This window comes from Monodon monoceros, unplaced genomic scaffold (genome assembly GCF_005190385.1).
Source record: "Monodon monoceros isolate NGI ecotype Baffin Bay Population unplaced genomic scaffold, NGI_Narwhal_1 Super_Scaffold_21, whole genome shotgun sequence".
NCBI classification, from domain to species: Eukaryota; Metazoa; Chordata; class Mammalia; order Artiodactyla; family Monodontidae; genus Monodon; species Monodon monoceros.
Genome location: NW_021703778.1, coordinates 62,495,888 through 62,514,692, shown reverse-complemented (window position 1 = coordinate 62,514,692; position 18,805 = coordinate 62,495,888). Strand labels below are relative to the sequence as shown.

At 45.0% G+C, this 18,805-nt stretch overlaps 1 protein-coding gene across 1 annotated transcript in view; it reads left to right on the top strand.

Moving 5' to 3' along the window:
- Positions 1 to 18,805, top strand: part of MYO1E (myosin IE) — a 202,813-nt gene that overhangs the window by 160,861 nt on the left and 23,147 nt on the right. Inside the window, exons 19-24 of the mRNA XM_029236458.1 lie at positions 3,554 to 3,698; positions 7,897 to 8,011; positions 8,221 to 8,390; positions 9,975 to 10,120; positions 16,482 to 16,628; positions 18,159 to 18,316. Coding sequence (XP_029092291.1) covers positions 3,554 to 3,698; positions 7,897 to 8,011; positions 8,221 to 8,390; positions 9,975 to 10,120; positions 16,482 to 16,628; positions 18,159 to 18,316 — 881 coding nt within the window. The remainder of the gene's footprint in view (positions 1 to 3,553; positions 3,699 to 7,896; positions 8,012 to 8,220; positions 8,391 to 9,974; positions 10,121 to 16,481; positions 16,629 to 18,158; positions 18,317 to 18,805) is intronic.

Here is an 18,805-nt window from a genome sequence, read left to right as displayed (position 1 = left end):
AATTGGCATTACTATTGAAAACTCATCAGATTTTTTTTTAATCTGACCTTGTTTGGTGGTTGTTTGTTTTTGAGAAACCAGTTCTGAAAGACCTCCTTCCTTCCATATTATTTAAAAACAAACCGACAAACCTGACTTCCGTAAGCATTGCTGTGAGCTTTACCACACTGGGGGGAGCGGGAAGTGCACGCTTTCCTCTCCCGGCAGGAATGTCAGGGTGCCCTGAGCGGGCTGTGTTACTTGTTTGCTGCAGCTCCTTAAATGAGCTGTGAAATGACCTGGTTATAATATATGGACCTCTCTCAAGTGCCAGGCTAGCTGCATGGCTCCACGGGTGGTACTTTCTTCTGTGCCTTACACAGAGTAAGCATTTATTGCATATCTGTTATGCCCTTTGTGTTGAGAGACTTTCACTGAAATGATTTTGTCCTTCGATGCCTCCCTTCTTAGCTCTCCTGCTGTGGGCTTTTCCTTTCAGAAGAGACAAACAGGCAGCCCTGTCTTATAAAAAGAAGGCTCTTTTGATGTTGTCTTATTTCTTTTGATTTGAGAGTACTGTGGGAGGATAATAAAAATGAAGTTTGGAAGGAATATTTGTTTTTCGATAAAAAGTGTACGTTTAGTCTCCCACTCAAAAATGGCTACAAGGCCATATATCTGTCAATGGGCAAGGAATATTTTTCCAGAGACAGTGCTGTTTTCCATAAGGTGTATGAGTCTGGGGTTGTAACAGGATTTGTCCAGAATCTACCAGTCACTGTCTCATCCTGTGTTCCCCTGTGAGTAATTAAAACATCTTATACCTTTATTATCTCAGGTATGGAGTGTAGCGAGTGTCCTGCTGGCTGCCAGGATTTTAGTGTCCTTGGGGGTCAGAAACATCCTTAAATCCAAGTGCCAGCAGCTAGAGGTCTGCTGGGCTGCATTTTTGTCTGAGAAGGAACCATTGGATTGGTCATCTGTAAGAAGGCTTACAAGGAGCCTTCCAGACTAGGGGCAGGAAAGGGAGTTCTAGGCAGAGAGAACAGCCAGTGCAAAGGTCTTGAGATGAAATTTTGGTCTTAAACTGAAAGTACTTGATGAAGGGAGTATAAGCTATTATCCCCATCTCTCCAGAATTATCACAGGCAACCTATTAGGCAGTGCACCATTGCCTCGTGCAACCCGTTCCCACCAGTATATCCTGGAGAAAGACGAGTGAACTGGGTGTACTTATATAGTGGGAGAACATTGTACTAGAATTATGCCCTGGTCTCTCCAGTGAAGTACAAAAGGAAGTAAGGAGGATACCATCAAGCTTCCTGAAAGCCAAGGGGACCACCACAAGGGCTCTGGAAATGCCAGGCAATTCCCATGTCTTACCCAGACCCAAACTCTCAGCGGCCTTGTCAGGAAAAGGAAGAAGAAAAAGTCTCTTCAAAACAAGTTCCTTACTATTAAGAAAAAGAAGAAAAAAAAAACCAAATGAGAAATACAGCATTATTTTAATAGGAGGGAAAATGTGAATTGCAAAGAGCTACCTATTTGAGGTTGCACAATAAGAATACTTTTGGTTTATAATTTTGATTTGATTAGATCAAGCCAGGCAAACTCGTACTCTTAGAAACTTGTCACCTTGGGAGTCTGGTCTTTTCTTTCTCACCCATACCCTGCATGAACTTTCTCCCTCATCCATTTATATTGCCAGTACATTCCTACCTCTTCACCACATCCCCCCCAATGGCAACCCTGCTATCAGTCATTTTTATGTGACTCAATTTGTATAACTGACTTCATTATGCCACATGTGAAATGTATTCCTGCTAATGTTTGGCTTCAGCCAGGCGTTTTCATTTTTAAGCTTTTTATCGCTAATTAGGGAATAAGAGGATTTGCTTCTCCAGGAAATTTGTATTATCAGGCAAGATGTGGATATTTAGGAGGACCAGAGAGGGTCCCTAGAATCACCTTAGTCCCAGCCAGCTAGACCTAAGGGTGTGATGAGCACTGACTCTGTCCTCTTAGGGAGCCTTGGACCCTGAAGGCAGAGCCACTCTTCTTGTCACGACTCCCTTCTCCCTTGGATGCCATAAATCAGTCTAATCCTCTTAGTAGCTTCTGGGAACAAAGGAGGACACTGGCTTCTCCAGAGGCCTGGGGCCCATTCATTGCCTGTGTTCTAGATGTGCCTGCCCATAGGCCACACCCTCCAATTTCTCACCCACACTCTCTGATTTCCCCTTCTTCCTCCCTCCCTCCCTCCATCCTTCTTTCCCTTCCTTCCACCTCAAGTCTTTGGTACCTTGTGTATTTGACATTTTGTAATGTGCTTCTGTCTCCTCTATTAGATTAGCTTCTTACATAATTACGATGTTTCTAACATAGACATGGGTAGTAGACTGTATCATCTTTAAAGGGACTATTTCCCTGTATACCAATCCATGCCTTGTATGTAGTGCCGTCATGAAAGAAACAGCTTGGGTTTCAAATCCCAGCTATGACACCTACTAGCTAAGTAGCCTTGAGTGGGTCTCTAGTTGCCTGTGTTTCCTGCTTTGCAAAATGGAAAGACCACCTGGATGAGGTTGCTGTGGGAATAAAATGAGGTCAAGGATCTAACGCACCAAGAACAGCACCTGATGCAGAACGCACCCTATAGTGTTGGAGCCCTTCATGTTAGTTCTTACTGCCGTGTCCCTGGCATTGCGTAAGGTGCCAGATGTGCAGGGTGAGCACCCATTTACGGAGCTCTTGTCCCCATGGGGGTGGCATGAATTAACCAAATAGGTGCAAACATGACTATCATTATGAATTATGATACATGCTCTTAAGGACAAATATTATTTTCTATGAGAGAGAATAGCAGAGGGACAATTTTCACCTGGGTCTACCCCAAAGGCCTCTCTTGAAGTGTCACTGAAGGGGAGCACCCCCTGAGTGGGAGCCAGCCACCTGAGAAGTTTGGAGAACAGCACACCTGGTAGAGGGAACAGCATGGGTGAAGGCTCTGAGGAGGGAAAGTGTTGAATGTGCATGAAGAAGAGGCCATCCTCCCAGGAAAGTGGAGAGCCAGAGGACAGTAGGGAGACGAGACTGGAGAATACCCGAGGACCAGGTCACCAGGGCCTCCTGACTCAAGGTACAGAGAACTCCAAAGATGAAAGTTGATCCATCGTAACCATAACAGCTGCTTATGGGGAGCTTTGTAAAACTCTTCACGTTGACTGTTAAGTGCTCCTGAGAAATCAGGGGAAATTGGTATCGAGAAAAGACCGTTTGATTTTGCTGGAAAAGTGTCATTGGTGACCTTCAGGAATGCTATTTTTAGACAGTGGTAGAAAGGAAAAGCAGATTTCCTCCAGGGCCTTAGCGTGGAAATGGTCAGATAAGGAAGGAGTTAGGAGGCGGCTCTGAAATGGGCAATCCAGACCCAGTGGATTTTTGCAGTTGTCGAGGTCCATCCCTGAGCCCTGGAAGGGAGGTGAGGGGATGGCCAGGACCCTAGCAGCACCGAGTGCCTTTGGGGCGTGGTCCAGGCTGAGCCTGATCTTCCTCTCCCTCATTGTCCTTACAGGTACGCCATTCTGACCAAAGCCACCTGGCCTTCGTGGAGAGGGGACGAGAAACAAGGTGTCCTCCACTTGCTGCAATCCGTCAACATGGACAGTGACCAGTTCCAGCTCGGGAAGAGCAAAGTGTTCGTCAAAGCCCCCGAGTCTGTGAGTTTCCTCAGGGCCACCCCTCTCCCCGCAGCCCCTGTCGGCCCCCTCCCCGTGGCGTGGCTGACTTCTTTTCCTCATCCTGCTGTTCATGCCTTAAATGTGGGCTCTTCAGAGAAGGCTTTCCACTGCCCCCAGTCTAAGCACAGGCCTTTCTCCACACCCCAGAGCCCTCAGCATGGACACAAAGCTGTTTTCTTTTCTTACTTAAAGTCTCTCTCCCACTCTAGACATCATCACCTTAAGGTCAGGGAGTGTTTTGTGTGCTTTTGTGCAGTCGGAGCCTCATGAGGAAAGCGGCTCATAGGAAGAGCCCAGTAGTTATTTTTAGTGCCCAGTAGTGCCTAAGCTAATAGGTACTTCTTTGTCCACAAAGGAGGCTTGGGTGAACCTACGTCCTCACCTGGGTGACACCAAGCAGCTTGTGTCACACAGGCCCAGGCTTCCTCCTTAAAGGGGGAAGAGCCTGGGAGGGACAATTCCCAGAACTGTATTTTGAAGACCATGAGGAAGCCTGGAAAGGACTTTCAGGGGACTAGTATGTAGAAGGAGAAATCTCTGGACTTAAAGGACAGGGATATTTACCAGTAAGGAATTCAAACATACAGGTTTAACAATTTGCAAACTTACCAGACCTCCACAGATTAATTTAGTGGAACTTCTTAATCTTCCTGATGAGGGTGTGGCCACTCTGAGCCTGATGAATGTCCGTCCAGAGGAAGTTCTCAGTTTGAACAGGAACCCAACCCAGCCCCTCAGTTCTTCTGCCCCATAGCTCTGGGGCTGTGGAATGAAGACACTTTTTTTTTTTTGGCTGCATTGGGTGGCATGCGGGTTATTAGTTCCCCAACCAGGGGTGAAACCTGTGCCCCCTGCGGTGGAAGCATGGAGTCCTCACCAGTGGACCACCAGGGAAATCCCAAAGATACTCCTTTTTTTTAAAGAGTTTTATTAGCAACTAATCAAGATGCTTGCTTTTTTTTTTTTTTTCTTTTTTTTTGCGGTATGCGGGCCTCTCACTGCTGCGGCCTCTCCCGTTGCGGAGCACAGGCTCCAGTCGTGCAGGCTCAGCGGCCATGGCTCACGGGCCCAGCTGCTCCGCGGCATGTGGGATCCTCCTGGACCGGGACACAAACCCGTGTCCCCTGCATCAGCAGGTGGACTCTCAACCACTGTGCCACCAGGGAAGCCCAGATACTCCTTTTTAAGTTGGAGAAACTGCTGGAACTAACCGGGGCTGGGCATCACCATTTCTTGAGGTTCCTGTAATAATCGCAAGACTCCATTTCAGGAGTCTTTGGTGAATTTGGCAAAATTAGTCACCATATCAAGGGGAAATACCATGAGAACTTGCAGCGTTGGTCATAATGGAAACACTTGACTCTAGGCAAATTCTGGTCTCGCAGTGAGTTTTCTCTTACAACGGGCCCCGTGGCTGCTGTTCTGCCTGCCTCACAGGATCAGCCCTAGATCAGAAATGCTAATGGTTGTAACTGAATGGCTTTATGAACCGGAAAGGTTGTTAAATAAATGATAGAACCCATTTATGAAAAGTTTGTGGTAGCATTTTCCACTCTGAGTTATCTGTAGCTTCACAGTAATTTCATTTCCAATTATAAAATGAAACTGTTGTGTCACACGCCATTAAGCAACCCACAGAACAGTTCCTGTTCTTTCTAAAACAGGATGGAGTGATTTACTGGTACAATGGAGAACTCTTCTGTTGTTTTATACCCACTTTTACTTTTTTGACTTGCTAAATTTTCACAAAAACAGCCTCAATATTTTTCACACTTTTTTTTCTGATTCAGTTGAGCTTTGAGATTTTACTTCAGAAATCAAGATTTATTTTTGGTTTTTCTTCTCCGTGTCTTCCTCCCAGTTGCTTTTTACCATTGCTTGCCTGTCCTCTCCCCCATCTTTTTACACACACACACAAATCCTATCATCACTACTCTCTCCCCACCGCCATCACTCATCCATCCACATCTAGCCCTGACATTGCAAATACTTTTACAAAAATTGGTTTTTAGGGACTTCCCTGGCGGTCCAATGGTGAAGACTCCACACTTCCACTGCAGGGGGCACAGGTTCGATCCCTAGTTGGGGAACTGAGATCCTGCCTGCCGCATGGTGAGGCCAAAAAAAGAAAAATGGTTTTTAAAAATCTACCCTGTGGGGCTTCCCTGGTGGCGCAGTGGTTGAGAGTCCACCTGCCGATGCAGGGGGCACGGGTTCGTTCCCCAGTCCGGGAAGATCCCACATGCCGCAGAGCGGCTGGGCCCGTGAGCCATGGCCGCTGAGCCTGCGCGTCCGGAGCCTGTGCTCCGCAACGGGAGAGGCCGCAACAGTGAGAGGCCCGCGTACCGCAAAAAAAAAAAAATCTACCCTGTGATCTCGCCTTGATTTTTATAGTAAATGTGCTGAATTTACAAAGTAACCCATTTGCTTTTAAGAACCCACGTTAGACATCAGGCACCAGAGGGTTTGGTTTGGTTTAGTTTATTTGTTACATGTGTCCATGATTTTTGCTTTTTTTTTTTCCTCTCTGTCTCTCCCTCTCTCTCTTTCTCTTCTTGAACCTCCCTGATTTCTAAACCGTATGGCTTTCGGAAAGAACCTAAAAACCAGATAATCTTTGAACTAGTCTATAGGAAGCTGGGAACTGGTTGCGTCTTCATCCTTTCTGAGTCACAAGTGTATTTTCTATGACACTCCCAAAATAGTTCTGGGAAAGAAGAAGAAAACAAGACTTACCCAGCAACCCAACACACAAGATAAGAAACACCAACAGATAATCTTCCAGGCGACCGACCGCGGGGCTCAGATTTTAAACATTCTGTCCAGTTGTTAAAAGTCTTTTGTTTTGGAACTATGTTCCTTGTGCATATTGTATATGGCACTGATGGCTGTGGAATGAAGTGTCCCTCTCTTGGTATTTTGAGTTTGAGATGTGGTTTTGACACAGCTGGGGATGTGAGAAGGAGAAGCTGAGCGTCGGGGAGATCGATGTGGCTCCAGGGTACAGACGCAGACAAACAAGAGACAACAAATCAAGCCCAGCTGCCTTCAAACCAAATTCACTTGTTTACTTCTGGAACATTTTAACAATGACATTCATCATCATTACTTTGGGTTTTTATTGGTCCGTTTTATTTTTGTTCCTAGAGAGTCATGTAAACCACTTTCTAGGTGAATGAGAGTTTCCCACCATTTTACGAGTTGATTAGATGCAGATTTACAGAGAAAGACTTGTACGTCCAAAGACCTTGGTTCACTTTCCAGCCCCACCCAATCGTAGTTCCAATGTTCTCATCTGTAAAATGGAGATAACACAAATATGTGGTTCATGTAGTTGTGGAGTGGTTGAATGAAAGAATGTGTGTAAAGCGTCTAGAATGATTCCTGACCTGTAGTGGGCACTCGGTTCATTACAGCTGCTTGCTGTCATCTTCATTATTCCAGAGCTTTGTTGAGTGGGGTGCAGAAATCAGTATTCATCGTTAAGGTGGCCTGAGTCTCAACACCTGCCAGTGTCTGATATGAGCCCTTAACTAAAACAGTCTCCAGCCCCTCTCGGTGAATCTAAGTCCTAGCTAACACATCTTAAGTCCAGCTCCAGTCACTGGTTATTATCCCTGCCCCAGTGACTCCTTGGAGATTTCTGTGAGGCAGGAAGTCTATACTTCCGTGGACCCAAGAGGAGGGCAGCCCTCTTTCCACTGCAGCACAGCCTCTGCTCTTGCAAAAGCTGGAAAATTCTAATAAGAGGCTATAGGCAGCACTAGACAACTGCCTCCACGAGCTCATTTGATCAAGCCACTTAATATCCTCTTTGGATCGAGGTTGGAAATAAGTAGATAAGTGCTGAATCACTCATTTGATTCTCATAGAGGTTATGAACAAGGCAGGGCAGACACCGTCATTAAGGTCCAAGTGAATACACTCAGATCCAGCTATTTTCCACTATGTTTTTTGTTAAAAGAATATATTATAGTATTATAATATATATTATATTAAAAGACTATGTATATATAAAAGCTATAGTGATCATAAACACATTTTTTCACCTTTGTTTATGAGTCTGAGAAGTTCCTTCCGTTGTGTCCTCGGCTGAACGGAGTGTCCCTGAAATACCCAAAAAAGTGATGTTCAGGTCCTGTGAATTGGCTCACATCGGTCTTCTCTATATTCACAGCTCTTTCTTCTAGAAGAAATGAGAGAGCGAAAGTACGATGGGTATGCTCGAGTGATACAGAAATCATGGAGGAAATTTGTGGCCCGGAAGAAATATGTCCAAATGAGAGAAGAGGGTATTGTAGTCATTTTGTTTCACGAATTTACCAAATCTAAGAATACTTTTGAACTTAGACGAATTACAGGTTCATTTTACTTTGCATGTAATGTCGTGTGTTAAAACCTTGCATTCATTTCGAGTTTCTCTGTGTCTTTCCACACTGAGCATTTTCCTCCTTCTCGGGGACTGATCCTTCCCCCTTCTCTGCCCTTTTGGGAATTGCAGCCTCTGACCTCCTGTTGAACAAGAAGGAGAGGAGGAGAAACAGTATTAACAGGAACTTCATCGGGGACTACATAGGGATGGAAGAGCACCCGGAACTCCAGCAGTTTGTGGGCAAGAGAGAGAAGATTGATTTTGCAGACACGGTGACCAAGTATGACAGGAGGTTCAAGGTACACGCTGACTGCCCACCTCTGAGAGTCACCAAACAGATTCCTTAGTTTTAAAAATAACTTGTAATTTTGCTTTTCTGATTACCAAAACAGAACACGCTCGTCGTAGACAAATTTAGAAAATGCAGATAAGCCAAAAGAAAAGTAGCCACCTGTACCCAGAAACAATCACTGTTAACATTTTGTGTGTATCTGTTAGAACTTTTTTTGCAGGCATACATTTGTATATTTAGTTTTACAAAAATGAGATCTACCTTACATGCTGGTTTATGTCCTAGGTTGTTTTGCTCTTAAAATATGCCACGGAGAACTTTCCATATTAATAGATGTGTCAATATAAATTATTTTGTTAAGCTGCATAGTATCCCATTCAACAGTTGCTTCACTATTTTTTTTTGTTGTACACGGGCCTCTCACTGTTGTGGCCTCTCCCGTTGCGGAGCACAGGCTCCAGACGCGCAGGCTCAGCGGCCGTGGCTCACGGGCCCAGCCGCCCCGCGGCATGTGGGATCTTCCCGGACCGGGGCACGAACCCGTGTCCCCTGCATCGGCAGGCGGACTCTCAACCACTGCGCCACCAGGGAAGCCCACTTCACTATATTTTTAACCAGTTTCTCATTAATCTGTTCTCAGTGGGCTTTTTTTTTTTTTTTTTAAACCGTGGTAAATAAAAGGATGCAGTGAGCATCCTTTCACATGTCTTTGTGCATTTGTCTTCTGATGCTTTTAGAATAAATTGATAGGAGTAGACTCATTGGATCAAAAGATTCAGAATATAAAGTGAAGTGTTCTTACCATTTTCCCTGAGCAAATGACTATGCAGGGCTTTCACAGAGCCACTGGGGGCCAGCTGATTTTTTTTTTTTTTTTTTTTCTTTTTACCTCTTTCCATAGACATTTTCTTTTGCCTGATAAAATCTTGACCCTAATAGTGAAATATGAAGCCACAATAGCTTATGGGCCCATTAAGAGCTTTTTATGTGTGTTGGTTCTTGTTTGTTTTTTTGGTCAGGAAAAAAAATAAATAACAATATTAATTTCACAAGAAGGATGATGTTGTTTTGCCAAAACCAAATCATTCCTTACAACCCGAGTATGGTACCAGCTGCTCTGGTGGCAGATTTGAATGCAAACATGAGTGCTTAAGTCTCTAAGTAGTGTTTGAATATAATACAGTATGATTATATTAGATTTTTAAGGATTGTCATTGAAATGAAAATTTATCCATTTTATGGGCTCACAAAATTTATATATGCACGGATCCCTGAGAGAGAAACATTCTGTAGCAGATCATTGGTAGGGTCGTCCTATGTGTTGGTTTGCCCTGATACCTTAGGTGTTACCTGATGGTCTGCCATTTTTGTAAGTCAAAGAGAGTCAAGTATCGGCAATTTTACATATGTCAACCTAAGAATCATGAACAGTGTCCCCTTTTGCTCTCGAGGGACTTAGATGATAAATGGAATGGCCATCCGATGGTAGTGAAAGTTCACTACCTAAAGCAGCGTCCCTTCACCTGGTCACAAATGCCCTTTGTGTGGACTATTGTCACTCTGACACTTTTTCAAACACCTCTCCTTACAGAGCGTAAAGCGAGACTTGCTTCTTACTCCAAAATGCTTGTACTTAATTGGACGAGAAAAGGTCAAGCAGGGTCCAGACAAGGGCCTTGTGAAGGAGGTGCTGAAGCGGAGAATCGAGATGGAGAGGATCTTGTCTGTGTCCCTCAGGTGAGTGGCCAGGGCTGGGGGCAGGGGAGCCCTGTCTCTCCTCAACATCACCAACCGCTGTTCCAAACACAGCCTAGAGAAAGGCCCAGTCAGTCTCCCCAGTTGTAAAAATCATGATGAAGCGAACCCAGTTTCCTCTTCTTCCCAAAGAAGAGCTCATGTTTATGGCTCTCAGGGAGTCCCAAGATGACGAGAAAAATTTGCCTTCTGATCTGCTCCTCTGATAAAGGGATACCCAGATCCTTTGTTCTCATAAAATTTGAGAAATAAATGTAGTATGGGAAACAACCAGCACAATTGCTGTTATTGAAGTAGGGTCAATGTTCCGAGCCCTGCCCCCAAGCCCACCTCGCCCCTGTTGAAGACCTAACCCGTTTCACCAGGAAAGGCCCAAGCACAGGTGGACATTAGGTCATCAGCACTGCTTTTTAGTTTGCTGTGACCTCTGACTGTCCTAGGTGGGAAGTTTCTTTGGACTCCTTGGAGCCCTTTATGCCTATTAATACCCGGGGTGGGGGGTACAAGTTGGTCTCCATAATCTATAGCCCTGGAGTCATTGCCAAATGCTCCCTTCAACTCCAGGTTCACAGGTAGGGGCCCTTGCTCTTCCTGTCAGCACTGTGGCTTTCTTTTGGCAGAGGGGCTTCTATGCATGCTGAGACGTCCCTAAGTCCCCTGCTAATAACTCCCAGACTAAGTTCCCTCTGATGAGAGGAAATCCTCTCAGTCCACAGAAGGCTAAGAAAAGAGGAAGAAAGGCCCCTTTGAGCCCAGTAGCTTCCTCCTTGAGTCACGTCCCTGGCCCTCCTGAGGATACCACTGCCTCTCTCAGGGCAAGCTCCGGGCTGCCATTGCATTCAAAGCAGAGATGTTCTGGTTACTTGCGAACATGTCTTCCTGGAATTTGGAACTCTTACTCCACACAGAAGACAGAACTGCTGCTCTTAGGAAAAAGCAGGGGTTTTGTGTGCTCAGGCATCTGATTTACCAGGCTAGAAATCCTGGCTCCAGTGTGATAATCCAAAGCAGATTTTAAGTTGTGTCCATTCTTGCCTGTGTCACTGTGGTTTCTGATTCTATCTGTTCCCAATTTTCCTGATAAAGGGCCAGGCAGTGGAGTGAGGTTAAGAGTTTAAAACCCTTCAGTTCAGGATGTGGTAGAACTAAGCAGATAAGTCCATCAGCAGCCTTTTGCAGCCCCACCTCAGGTGGGTCTCAGTGCCATGGATTCCACGGAAACGCTCTAGGCGCCGTCGGGTTTTCCTCAAAGGTCTTTCTGAGAATTCAGCTCGTGGGCCACGACCTGCTGGCCACAGTCTCCTGGCTAGCTGGGCCCTGAGGCTGCCCTGGCTGGTCCAAGGAACCCAACTGGAAGCTTCTCTTTTTTCTTGCATGAGGACCAGCTATACCTGGGCTAAGCTGGGTGAGCTGAAACGTGCTGTGCACACTTGGCAGTAGCCGTGGCTATAAGCCCAGGAGTCACAGCTTTGGGGCACATGTGCTGGTGACTCTGAGAATGATCGTTGTTCTTTCTATTATTATTGCCCACGTCTGTCTGCAGCCTTCATACCATCAAGGAGTGCTTGATCATCATGTACCTACATTTGTATCAAGCACTTTGACACTTAATATCTTACTGATCAAGTCTTTGAGGCTTATCAAGGTTTGGGATATTCACACTCAAGTTTGTTCCTTCTGTCTTTTTTTTTTTTTTTCCTCCTCTCTTAACCTCTGGGGATACAGTGTCTCGTAGTAAAATCAGATTCTTTTTCTGCTTCTTTAGTATTTCTAAAGAGAAATACTATTATTTCTTCAGTATTTCTGCATTTCTCTTTAGTATTCTGGACATTTGCTTCCTTGTGGCCTTTCCTTGTTAGAGGATGTAATAAAATGAGGTACTTAGCCTGAAATTTGTTCTGGATCTAGGGGAAAAAAAGAGGCTGTGTCATTTAAACTTGTTATATCTGCATGTTATAGTTACTAAGCCCCAACTTGCGAAGATTAATACCGTTCCCCCATTTCCTTCAGCCGTTGGGTTAGGCTAGTAATCTAAACCAAGTTAGGAATGCAACCACATGGGGTTGTGGAGTGTGAAATGGATTGAGTAGTGAAAGGGAATCCAGAGTAGAAATGGATTGTGGTACCAGGAGAACGTGCGTGCGTGTGTGTGTGTGTGTGTGTGTGTGTGTGTGTGTGTGTGTGTTCTCAATGTATTTCAGTATTGGCATAGAGAAAAAATTTAACAGTTGTCTAGCTCTTCGGGAAGAAAGTTGTAACGTGTTTTGAACACTTTAGGAGGCTTACTTCTTGACTGTTGGCTGGAATGACCACCTAATGGATTCTTCTAGTTCAGACTATCAAAGTGTCCTACAAGCTTCATCTTTCAGCCCGTCCCTAACTCTTACAACTACTGGGAAAGCCAAATTGGCTCACAGCTCCCTATTCAAACAAACCAACCATACAAAAAAAATTACGGGACAATTTGGGGAACTGTGAACATAACTATTTGATATGAAGGATTTATTGCTCATTTCTTTATGTGTGATAATGGTATTGTGGTTATTTTTATTTAAGGAAGCTTTATCTTTTAGAGATACTGACTGAAATGTTTAAGGATAAAATAATATAATATTTATACTCTGCTCTAAAGTAACCTAGCTGGTGTGTGGAAGTGGGGGCAATGAGACTGTAGATAGATTTGATTGTCTGTGGCTTGATCATTGTTGAAAACCTCCTGACATGTGGAAGTTCATTCTGCTATTCTGCTTTTTTAGCTATTTGAAATTTTTCATAATAAAAAGTTTTTCATAATAAAAAATAGACATCATATTTTTAGAAGTCTTTACCTTTTTGATTTCTTTGGTTTTTTTTTTTTTTTTTTTTTTTTTGGCTGCATTGGGCCTTCATTGCTGCGTGTGGACTTTCTGTAGTTGAGGAGCGCAGGGGCTACTCTTCATTGTGGTGCATGGGCTTCTCATCGCAGTGGCTTCTCTTGTTGCGGAGCGCAGGCTCTAGGCGCGCGGGCTCTAGAGCACAGGCTCATGGGCTTGGTTGCTCCGCGGCATGTGGGATCTTCCTGGACCAAGGCTTGCACCCATGTCCCCTGCATTGGCAGGTGGACTCCCAACCACTGTGCCACCAGGAAAGCCCAAGAAGTCTTTACCTTTTTATAAATGGCAGTATATCTAGTTGAATTATAATTGAAATTTTAAGAAAAATGTTTTTTTAACTTACAAGGAGAAAAATAGATTAGACCCAATGGCTCAGAGAGCTACAAAGACTACAGTTACTCAAAGGGCCAGGAAAATCCTTATCTAAACAAAAGTTAGACCAAAACACTGACACCTGCATTTCTGCCTTGGTTGAAGACGTGGTGAGACGATCAGGAGGTGACCCACTGATATGCAGGTGAGACATCGGATTTCCAAGGCTTTGGGGATTCTGCTGACAGAAGGCCCAGAATGCATTTTTGAAGGATCCTTCAAGAGCTGCTTCTTATCCAAGAACCGTATACTGACCTGGCCTCGCGCTTACTTGAAAAACTCAATTTGTTGGCAGGGTGGCCACCAACTTCAATAGCCCATGTTCTTTGCCTTCCTGTTGTACGTGATGAGATTGGAATTATAAAATCTCCTATGTGGGGTCCTCTCTGATGAAGCCTCTAATCCGCCTCATCCTGACAGCTGACCCCCAGAGACCTAAGACCAAAAGCTGTGGGGCTGCCTGTCTGGTTTGGTAGATTTTCCAGTACTTGTACATACTGGGGAAATCAGCCTGGAAGAGGGGGCTTTAGACAGAGGCTCCAGCTGCCCTGGGCACGACATTCTTGCCTAGACTGTTTCATTGCCTGATTGCCCTAAACCTCTGGCAAGAAGAACAGGCTGCTTCACTTCTTGTTCAGCTGACCTGACGCATTCCTGAAATCTTGCCTTGCTGTGGCTTTTAAGCTTTTGGAAACCTGGAATTTCTCTATGTTTTTGGACTGGTCACCTACTTTGTGTTCAGCTCCGGATCTGAAGGTGAACGAGACACAGTCCCTGCCTTAAGGAGCTCCATCCCGTCCTGGAAGGAGGAGCAGGGCCCTGAGTAAACATGGGGCACACAGCTTACAAGTGTTGAGAGGCTGTTATCCGGGATACTCCTGGGACACAAAAGATGGCAGTGAGCCTTTCCCCTGGGGTTGGGTGAAGCTTCTCCCAGGAGGCCTGACACCACGTATATCTGCACTTCCTCAGAGAGATTAATGTAGGATCCCCAACTGGTGCCACTGGTGTCTCTGGGTGGTAGAATTCCAGATAAGGTTTATTTTCTTCTTTTTTTTTTAACCTTTGTAGTTTTCAGTTTACTAAAAGGAGCATCTATTTCATAAGCAGGAAACATTTTTTTAAAAGGCTGAAATAAAGGCAGGGGCTGTCCTACCTGAAACTGCCTTTTCAGCTTTAAAAAAAAAAAAAAAAGAGTTTACCCAGCGTTTTGTAACTAATATTTTTGTGAAGAAGATCTTGGTTAAGGGGGTGAAATAAGATTTTCTAGTGTTGTCAGCAGTGCAACAGTGAGCCACAAAGGCAAGAGGATAGAGAACCAGTAGTCAGCCAAACCAGGGACTAGGAAAGCATCTTTCAACAAGGCCTACTATGCCAGTCGTCTGTAAGGAATTGCAGGTTGAGCATATGAATAAGACGGGGGTGAAGTCCAAACATAAGTCTGAGTTTTTAGGAAAAAAAAAATGTAAAAGCTTTGTTTTCAGATCTGGGAACCTGGGCTGAGGAGAGGGGAATGAGTTGAAACTCTGGCCTGGGTAAAGATGATTTCCTAACTCTGACTCGGGTCACCAAAGGGGGGAGGGGTTTTTGAATTTGATGGTTGAAGTCAAAGTATCCAAACAGCCTCTTCTCATTTCCAGACTCATGCTGATAATTGACCTTGATGTTTTGCCCTGCTTGCTTTATTTCTTTATGATCATGAAACTTCTAATACATCTGAGCACATTAAACTACTCAAGGTTTCCTGTGTTGGACTCAGTTTCATAACCCTGTTGAATAATCACTCTACCGCCTAAAGTACAGCCAGGCAAACAGACATGCCCAGACATGAGTCAGGCAGCTGAAATGGGAGTTTTCACTCCACCGCACACACCAAAAAGTGGTGCTTCTTTTCTGCCTCTTCCCCATTGTACACCCTCCTTCCTAAAGCAGAGGTCTTCTTAGACCTCTGCTTTAGATGGTCTAAACCTTCTTAGATGCTTAGAAGGTCTAGACCTTCTTAGATGCTGGGGCTTTATTTCTTTAATTCCAAATGACTTGGCAGAGCTGTTGTGAGCACCTTTTACAGAAGTGCCTTTTGGAGTTTTGAATTGCTGTCACTGAAGTGATCAAGACAATTCCAGACTTTTCATCTGCCTAGAAACAGGCCAATGATAGGAGCTTTGCGGCCACACCTTCTGAGGTATATTATTCTCACACTTTTAAGAAAAGATTCCAAGTTTGGAAAAGTTTGTGAACAAGGAGGTATAGTGGAGATTGTGAGCTGTCCTGTAATACCCATTCTCTCCTTTCCATGTTCATAGCTGGCAGCCCACCCAGAGACTACATTTCCCAGACTCGCTTCACCTAGGTGTAACCAGGTGACACAGTGCTGGCCAATGGGGTGTGAGCAGAAATGTCTTGTACAACTTCCTGGTCATACCTGTAAAGAGGAGGAGTAGACGCCTGGCTCCCAGGCACTGTAGAACTGTCATGTTGGCCCTGGATTGCTTTTACACATGCTCTTGAGTGACAGGGATTAAACCACTGGTTGTCACGGTCTTCATCACAACAAATCCTAGTGCAGGTAGCATGGTTGTGATGTAGGGATGTTTCAAAACAAACTTTTTTTTTTTATATATACAGACAAATTGTCCTTAAATTCCTGATTTTAAAAGTCATGTGAGAGAATATTTCACTTATTCTTACGGTTGGCTATAAACTTCTTTTAAAAGCAGATTTTAGTGACTTTATTTTTGTACTTCATTGTGTTTTAAAGATTTTCAGTTATTACAGAGAGAAAGACAGTAGAAATTTAGTGCTATTTTACAGGATTAAAAAAGGAGTGGAGGGGCTTCCCTGGTGGCGCAGTGGTTGAGAGTCCGCCTGCCGATGCAGGGGACGCGGGCTCGTGCCCCGGTCCGGGAAGATCCCACATGCCGCGGAGCGGCTGGGCCCGTGAGCCATGGCCGCTGAGCCTGCGCGTCCGGAGCCTGTGCTCCGCAACGGGAGAGGCCACAGCAGTGGGAGGCCTGCATACCGCAAAAAAAAAAGAGTGGAAAAAATCATGGAATATACAAAACTACAACTTTCATTAAGTCTTTCCAATCTCTTTGCAGTACTATGCAGGATGACCTTTTTATTCTTCATGAGCAAGAATATGACAGTTTGCTTGAATCCGTCTTTAAAACTGAGTTCTTGAGCCTCTTAGCAAAGCGTTATGAGGAAAAAACCCAGAAGCAACTACCTCTGAAATTTAGCAACACGTAAGTTGGGATCTGGGGCCTTGATCTCACTGTTGAGGCCCAGGCTGAGAGGAAAGGAGGCCTTCGGGGTGGGGGGGGATGGGGTCTGAGTGGCTTGGCTGCCTCTGAGGAGCCCTGGGTGTCTTGGCTTCCCCCGTGGACTCTTAGGGCCTGCAGAAGACAGTCTGGATGGTTGCCACAGGCTTTGAAAACGTCACTTTTGCATTTCTGTGAGATAATGACTTCATTGGATGGTGTATCTTATCCTTTGAACAAAGGTCACCAAGGTGAGGCCAGGAAAAGGCAGATTTTATATATCACCAATAAAAGAATATTTTATTTAGCAGAGCAGGCAGAAGTAGTGTAAGGCTGAAGCAGAAGAAAGTGATCGGAGTGGAACTTAAGTTCCCAAGATCAATGCATAATACAGCGTGTTGCTGGGGCATTTGGAGACTTGGGGGCTGTGGATGGCTGGTGTCTTGTGTCTGGGCTCTCACCTTCATTTGCTTTAATAACATTGTCTCGTGGACCAGACACTGGCGGAGTGTTGAACTTCTAATCTCACGTTTGCTGAGTGAGTTATTTGGCTTTTTTTTTCCTTCGTAATTTCCCCATCTATAAAATGGGGATATCCTCCACTCTTCCTACTCACAAGGAAGAGGCCAAAGTAAAGCCTTAATCCCATAAGGAGGGGACCTTCCCATAACTCATGCTGCTGTGGTTACAGTGAAACAGATACTGGAAACAGAATGAGTTCATTACAGCTTTTCCAAAGAACAATTTGGCCATGAGTACGGGGGGCAATTATTTTTGTCTGGGAATTTGTGATAAGGGAATAACTCAAAAAAAGGAAGAATATAGCCAAGCCACTGAATAGAATAGGCGGCTACTTGCAAGTATGATTTTTCTGTCTTACAACATGAAAAAATATAAGGTAAAAAAAAGCAAAATATGAAATTGCATTATGTAGGCATATAGGCAATGTGGAAAATGAAAACTGGCTGAGGAGTTCTGCAGTTGTGAGTAAATTTCCCTTTTATTTGGGAAGGGAAATGTTGTCGTTTTCCTCCCTGGGGTAGGGGTGAGGGTGGAGGAATAGAACTTAAATAGCAGCCACATTCTGTGCAAAGAAGATGTGAGCTCTCTGCGTCTGGCATCTCTCGGTCCTCCACAAACACAGACCTGGGCAATCAGAGAGAAACACAGTGACATACCGCAGCGGGTGTGGCCTGGTGATTGGCCTTTCTTTCTGTTCCTGGGGCAGTCCCACCTGTATCCACTTGACAGAGTGACAAAGCACCTGTACTGGGGTACCTCCCTCACCAACTGGTGTCTCCCAGGGGCTGGACCCCGAATGCTCTGCCTCTGTCGGGGAAACCCACGGACTGTCATGCCTGGCCGCCGGGCCCGGTGCCTGTTCCGATGATCCAGGCTTGCCTTGTTTTTATAGCACGTTTGCCCAGCAGCACAACGCCATGCTGGGGTCTATGAGCCGCACTTTCTCACTGCTCCATCCCGACTTGTTAATTCCAACAAATATGCTTGTCGCAGGCTTGAAATCAAGTTGAAAAAGGAGAACTGGGGTCCCTGGAGTGCAGGGGGCTCCCGGCAAGTGCAATTCCACCAAGGCTTCGGTGACCTGGCCATCCTCAAGCCCAGCAACAAAGTGCTGCAGGTCAGCATCGGACCCGGGCTGCCCAGGAACTCCCGTAAGTGCTCATGGGCCCCACAGGCGGGACCACTGCTAGGCTTCTGGGCTTCCCGCCTGGCCCTCCCTCATCCTGCCCTGAGCCAAACTCTTTTCCTACCAAATGCTCATAACACTGCACAGATCTGCAGGGCAAAGAACCAGTACTTTGACTGCTTCCTGTGGCTGGGGTTTGCTTCAGATTGAAACATTTCAGACTAAACCAACATCAAGGCAAATGGGCAGGTTAAACCTTTCTGAATGATTTTGTAGTTATGTGCAGTACTCCTGGCATTACAGCATGAATTGTGTTTAAAACAAATCAGTTTGCTGGCTTTACATTTCCCAGCCCTTTCCAGTCCGATCTTGTCGACAATACAAACCTCATCCTTTCTGTCAATTTTATTTATTTTTAAAATAAATTTATTTATTTATTTTTGGCTGCATTGGGTCTTCGTTGCTGCACACAGGGTTTCTCTAATTGCGGCGAGTGGGGTTTACTCTTTGTTGC